Source organism: Macrobrachium rosenbergii, chromosome 21, assembly GCF_040412425.1.
Source record: "Macrobrachium rosenbergii isolate ZJJX-2024 chromosome 21, ASM4041242v1, whole genome shotgun sequence".
In the NCBI taxonomy this organism is placed as follows: Eukaryota; Metazoa; Arthropoda; class Malacostraca; order Decapoda; family Palaemonidae; genus Macrobrachium; species Macrobrachium rosenbergii.
In genome coordinates this window covers 26,113,144-26,120,410 of record NC_089761.1, presented here as the reverse complement: position 1 = coordinate 26,120,410, position 7,267 = coordinate 26,113,144, and the positions used below count along the sequence as shown (strand labels likewise).

The following is a 7,267-nucleotide window of genomic DNA, read 5'->3' as shown; positions in this document are numbered from 1 at the left end:
AATGACTGCCATCAAAGGCAGTCAGTGGTTTATTATGCCTATCTCTGCAAGCAAATGGCCGACTCATTTCGGCGGTTTTTGTCATTTGTTAGTACACGACGATAATTTCCTGAACGCAATGACAATATAATTTGCTCTTTTGTGTTTTTTTTTTACTCCGTGGTATCAGAGAGAGAGAGAGAGAGAGAGAGAGAGAGATATGTGGTAAAAAGGCAAATATACTATAAGCTTTTTTCCACTTAAAATTTTTCTTACAAAATTATGAGAGAGAGAGAGAGAGAGAGTTACGTTAACAAATTTTTCAAGTTATACTTCGAAACGGGTTTAATCCAACTGTGTCATTCTTCGTAGTTTAAGGCATACTCATAGTGACCTTTTTACCAAAATTCTCTCTGTCTCTCTCTCTCTCTCTCTCTTTCTCTCTCTCTCTCTCTCTCTCTCTCTCTCTGATAATTTTGTACGAAAAATAAGTGTAAAAAAATAGTTTAAGGCTTAGTTGCCCTTTTACCCTTTATCTCTCTCTCTCTCTCTCTCTCTCTCTCTCTCTCTCTGATAATTTGGACGAAAAATAAGTGTAAAAAGAATAGTTTAAGGCTTAGTTGCCCTTTTACCACATTCTCTCTCTCTCTCTCTCTCTCTCTCTCTCTCTCTCTCTCTCTCTCTCTCTCTCTCTCTCTCTCTCTCTCTGATAATTTGGACGAAAAATAAGCAAAAAAATTGTTTAAGGCTTGGTTACCCTTTTACCCTTTATTACATTCTCTCTCTCTCTCTCTCTCTCTCTCTCTCTCTCTCTCTCTCTCTCTCTCTCTCTCTGATAATTTTGAACAAAAAATAAATGAAAAAAAGCCTTAAAGCTTGGCTACCCTTATACCACATTCTCTCTCTCTCTCTCTCTCTCTCTCTCTCTCTCTCTCTCTCTCTCTCTCTCTCTCTCTCTCTCATAATTTTGCAAGAAAAATGATAAGTAGAAAAAACGAAATAAAATCGCCTTTTGCCAAGGTATGAATATAACAATACGTATTAATTTCTATCAAAGGATAAACTTCCGGTACTTGTTACCCTTGATATATTTTCCCCCCTGGTATTGAAAACATTCTCACGGTGTTCTTCGTTATCTCGTATTTTCCTCCTGATGCTTTTACAGCATCACAGCCTCTTCACCCCATCATCCCTTCTCCCCCTTACACCCCAACTAACCCCTGTCCCCCCCCAACCCTGCCCACCCCTTGCCTACATAATCCCATCACTTCCCGTAGACATGGAAGGGAAACCCTTCAACCAAAAGCCGCCCGATTCTAATTTAACTTTAATCCCCATCCTTCTCTTGCCTTCTCTTTTCAAGTCGCTTCTATAGAAGGAGAGAGAGAGAGAGGAGGGGTCCTTTTTATATGGTCTCTTCAATACCTTCTCGAATACCCTTTCGCCTTTTTACCGATATCCCTTTGGTATATGCAAGTTGCTCCTAGGTTTGGTTTCACAGTGCCGACATCGGCTTACATCCTCCTCCTCCTCCTCCTCCTCCTCCTCCTCCTCCTCCTCCTCTTCCTGTCTGAATTTTCTGTTTCCTTCTGTTTCTTCGTGTGTTTGTCTATTTGACGTCTAAACTTCATTACTTTAATATTCCATTTCCTTCTCATCTCTTACCGTGTCCTTTCCTGCTTCATTTCGTTATTAATGATGTGCTTCTTCACTTCAAAATGAGCAAACATTCTTGTGGAACAAACCCAGGTAATTAATTTCCTGCTATTATTATTATTATTATTATTACTATTGTTATTGTTGTTAATTAATTAATTAATTAAAACGGGTAAAACATCCATGGTAATTAAAATATCTCGCTGCTTTGAAACGCCGCTTAATTATTTGCCTTTCATGAGAAAAATTTTTTTCTTGGGGCTTAAGCTTTGTATCCATGTCACCGTTCATGGTTCCTCACTCTCCACCTTTCCCTCTTCACGGGACTGGAATTCTTTTCTTCATGATGGGGCTCGATCCTTCTTTTCCTGCATCAGGGGCTCTGACTCTTTTCCTTCATTAGGGGGGCTGGAATTTTTCCCTTTTTTTAATTAGGGGGCTGGAACTTTCCTTTCCACCATCAAGGGCTGAAACTTTTATTTTCCCCATTAGGGGCTGGAACTTCTCTTTCCTGCATCAAAGGGCTGAAATTTTTCTTTCCTTCATCTATAGCTGAAACTTTCCTTTCCTTTCCTTCATCAGGGGGCTGGAACTTTCCTTTTCTTCATGAAAAGTCCTTTCCTTCATCAGGGGACTGGAACTTTCCTTTCCTTCATCAGGGGACTGGAACTTTCCTTTCCTTCATCAGGGGACTGGAACTTTCCTTTCCTTCATCAGGGGACTGGAACTTTCCTTTCCTTCATCAGGGAGCTGGAACGTTCCTTTCCTGCATAAAGGGCTGAAACTTTCCTTTCCTCTAATAGGGGCCTGGAACGTTTGTTTTTCACTGGGGGGAGGAGGACTGGAACTTTCCTTGCCTTCATTAGCGAGCTGGAATTTTCATCTTTTACTTATTATTTGAGTGTCTTTCGTCAAGAGGCATTAGACCATCATTTCGAATTCTTTAAATTTTCCAGGCCTATGAAAGGGAACTACATTGGAGTCCGTTTCCACATCAGATTTTAGTTCTCTGTAAAAGAAAACTATTGTGCCGGCTTTGTCTGGCTGTCACACTTTTTCTGTCCGCCTTTTTCTGTCGCTTCAGATCTTAAAAACTACTAAGTTTGGGGTTGCAAATTGATATGTTGATCATCACCCTCCAATCATCAAACATACCAAATTGCGCCATCTAACCCCTCAGTAGTTTTATTCTATTCAGGTTGAAGTTAGCCATAATCGTGCTTCTGGCAACGATATAGGATAGACCACCAACGGGCCGTGGTGAAAGTTTCTAGGCCGCGGCTCATACAGCATTATACTGACCGAGACCGCCGAAAGATAGTTCTATTACCGGTGGCCTTGATTATACGCTTTAGCGGCTGTACAGAAAACCCGATTGCGCCGAAGAAACTTCGGCGCATTCTTTACATGTTTTTCAAAGTAACTACATCTTGCCAAGTATGTTGTATAAAGGTATACAGGGACTTTTGTCTATTTTACAGTTAGCTTTCGTGATGATTGAATTTGTTTGGTGGCAAACTAAAGCAGGGTAGCTATGCTTTTGAAAGTTGCTTCAGCTTGAACTTGAACTCATGAGATACTGTTTAAAATATTATTTAGTCCCAAAGAAAATATTAAGGCGAATCTGTTGTAACTGAGACTAGCACAATATATATGAAAGTTCTAGTTCACAAGTAATTTATAACACTTAGGATTAAGTTTTCCATGCTACTCCGACATCATTTGCCTCTGTAAAGCATTGGTGCGATAAAAACTGAATATAATATATTCTTATTATCTTGAAGTTACAACACAGCCAGACTGAACCCAAGCACTGAACATGAACAAAATTATGGTAATATTTTTGCTTTAATAATACCGCTGCGGACCTGATTTTGTTGAATGTATTATGATAACTTCCAGACAGGAGTAAAATGGATAGTAATTTTCTATTTTCCCCAAGAAGAAGTTAAGACAATAGTACATCCTCTTCTGCCTGATCCTCAACTGGAGGTTGCCTCATATTGGGTTATTGTTGATCCTCAGCTGAAATTTGCCCCATATTGGGTTGTTGTTGATCCTCAGCTGAAGTTTGCCTCATGTAGGGTTGTTTTTGATCCTCAGCTGAAGTCTTCCTCATGTTGGGTTGTTGTTAATCCTCAGCTGAAGTTTGCCTCATATTTGGTTGTTGTTGATCCTCAGCTGAAGTTTGCCTCATATTGAGTTGTTTTTTATCCTCAGCTGAGGTTTGCCTCATATTGGGCTGTTGTTGATCCTCAGCTGAAGTTTGCCTGATGTTGGGTTGGTGTTGATCCTCAGCTGAAGTTTGTCTCATTTTGGGTTGTTGTTGATCCTCAGCTGAATTTTGCCTCATGTTGGGTTGTTGTTGATCCTCAGCTGAAGTTTGCCTCATATTGGGTTGTTTTTGATCGTCAGCTGAAGTTTGCCTTATGTTGGGTTGTTTTTGATCCTCAGCTGAAGTTTGCCTCATATTTGGTTGTTGTTGATCCTCAGCTGAAGTTTGCCTCATGTTAGGCTATTGTTGATCCTCAGCTGAAGTTTGCCTCATATTGGGTTGTTGTTGATCCTCAGCTGAGGTTTACCTGATGTTGGGTTGTTTTTGGTCCCCAACTGAAGTTTGCCTCACATTGGGTTGTTGTTGATCCTCAGCTGAAGTTTGTTTGATGTTGGATTGTTTTTGGTCCTCAGCTAAAGTTTGCCTCATATTGGGTTGTTGTTGATCCTCAGCTGAAGTCTGCCTCATGTTGGGTTGTTTTTTGCCTTCAGCTGAAGTTTGCCTCATGTTGGGTTGTTTTTTATCCTCACCTGAAGTTTGCCTCATGTTGGCTTGTTGTTGATCCTCAGCAGGAGTTTGCCTCATATAGGGTTGTTGTTGATCCTCAGCTGAAGTTTGCCTCATATTGGGTTGTTGTTGATCCTCAGCTGAAGTTTTCCCCATGTTGGGTTGTTTTTTATCCTCAACAGGAGGTTGCCTCATGTTGGGTTGTTGTTGTTATTGTTGTTGCTATTGCTGCAGATTAAGGTGGCTTTGTGCCAGCAAAGGCTCTTGCTCCTGGAGTAGTCCATTGAAGGATTTGGATAAAAAGGAGCCTCACACGAAAACACACAAGCTCACTCATCAAGCGCTGATCAAGGAATGAAAGAATATCACCTAACCTTTAGGGGAACAGCAAGATTTCCCATTTATATGGGTTTATTTAGCCTTCAAAGATATTTAGCACTTAAACTTCCTAGAATACAAATGTACTAAATATTGAATTCAGAATCCGGTAGGAATCAGAACCGTTCAATGACCTTTGACTGTTCCGAAACTGACCTATTATTTTGAAAAGGAAGGTTATCAGTATTTTATAAACAGTTTCATGAAAGCACGCCAGGGAATAATTTATAAGTATTTATGGACTGAATAAAATTTTTGTTAAAAAAAAACTATTTTATTAGCACAGATTCGATGAATACGTGAGTTTTATTGCCAGTTTGTACATAATTGAATGTATTAATCGGTCGTGGAATTCGATAACTTTTTTTTTTTTATTAATTTCGACTATAGTAATGATGGACTTTTACAAATAATAATGATTAAATATAATGTAACTTGAGAACCGTGATACTCAACACATACATATACAGTATATATGTATACATACATACTTATATATATATATATATATATATATATATATATATATATATATATATATATATATATATGTGTGTGTGTGTGTGTGTGTGGGTGTGTATGTATGTATGTATACGCACACACACACATATATATACACATACATACATACATACATACATACATGCATGCATACATACATACCGCACCATTATCATTATGATGATTATGACTTTAGCGACGAAGCTGACATACCGTTCTTAAGACAAATATGAGGATGATAGCCTATCATCATTTTTTTCGAACAACGATACTAAATACCTCACATCTATAGACAAAGAATTTCTCTCGAAATGTTCACCGCATCACTGACAGCGTCTCAGATAACGCCTAAAACAATCAACGCGTTTTCCCTTAACCCATTATTATTATTTTTTTCTCTCTCCTATTCTTACTTCACAACAAGAGCCATCAATCAAAATAAAAGCTAATGGGACGTATGTCAAAGAAACTGGGTAATGAAGGAGTCTTGGTAGAAATGGGAGCGGTTTTTGGGAAAGGGAAAATAGTTTTTGTGGTTCGGGGTGGGGGAGGGGAGGGGGTGGATGAGGAGGGGTAGGGGTGCGTGAACCCCTTGTTGGTGTTTGTGGGAGAGGCTGAACGAACAAGGAGGAGGAGGAAGGGGAGGAGGAGATGAGGAGGAAAAGAAGATTACAGAAAAGGTCATCATTATACCCTACAGTTTTTCCTCTCGTAAACTATATAAAAAAAAAATAGGGCTTCTGTTTTAGCAGGGAAGAGCCTGAGAGAGAGAGAGAGAGAGAGAGAGAGAGAGAGAGAGAGAGAAGAGAATTCTTAGATTTCAGATAGTTCTTTATTATTGTAACACTTGTTTTTGATACTTCCTTTTATAAGTCATTGGATTGAGACATCAGATTCTTAGCAAGTTCATGTTGCCTATATATATATATATATATATATATATATATATATATATATATATATATATATATATATATATTTATTTAAATATATATACATACATATACATATATGTATATATATAAATATATACATACATATATAATATATATAATATATACATATGTATACACACACACACACACACACACATATATATATATATATATATATATATATATATATATATATAAAGAGAGAGTGAGACCTGTTATTTAATTACCTGTTACGTTTAATCAACAAATTTTATCAATATTTTTAGAGACAGATAGCGTCTTGGATCCTAGTATCTATAATAAACTCAGTATTATAATTTGCTCAACAACTAAGAAAATTTGGAAAATATCTTTATGAATTTTTTTTTCTGGTTTTTCAGTCGAGGTTCGTCACTAAACTTCAGCGAAAACCAGCAACGTGTCTTCTGTGAGTATTTTTGCTACTTTAATTTACTGTATCTTTGTTTACAACAGAACCTCTTGTAAGATATTAGTTATTTGATAATTAGGCACCATCTGTTTGTAGTTTCACTGATATATTTCTCTTTTAGAGTCTCTTTACTAGCAATCAGAGAAGGAAAAATTGAAAGCAGATACGAATTTATAGGTATATGGGAAAAAGAATATCAAACTACTTGATACTGCTAGGAAGTATAAAAAAACTAACATTAATCTTATTGGAGAAACGAATCCACAGTTATGTATGTGTATGTGTACGTACATTTAAATGTACGTACATATGCATAACTGTGGATTTGTTTCTCCATTTCAAGACTCATGCTACTATGAATAATTTTTAATTAATCTTATTAAATAAAAAAAAATAGACAAATAAGAAACAGATAATAGACTTTGGTTCTGTCCTTCTTAACACATTTTTTGCGTCATTTTTATTTCTCGCAAAAGTTTTTTATTTTTATTTATTTTTTTTTAACGAGAGAGACCCCTTCTCCCTATGCTAAAAAGGGGAAATTGAAAGCCCCACAAGGCATCTAAAAGGCAGACAGTCAAGATCGTTGTACCATAATGGTCTCCT

At 37.3% G+C, this 7,267-nt stretch overlaps 1 protein-coding gene across 1 annotated transcript; it reads right to left on the bottom strand.

Moving 5' to 3' along the window:
* Window positions 1–4,213: 4,213 nt before the first annotated feature.
* Window positions 4,214–4,612, bottom strand: LOC136849413 (spore germination protein GerIA-like). Its single transcript, XM_067122764.1, has one exon. The coding sequence runs from the start codon at window positions 4,610–4,612 to the stop codon at window positions 4,214–4,216; it is 399 nt and encodes a 132-aa protein (XP_066978865.1).
* Between the last annotated feature and the right edge of the window lie 2,655 nt (window positions 4,613–7,267).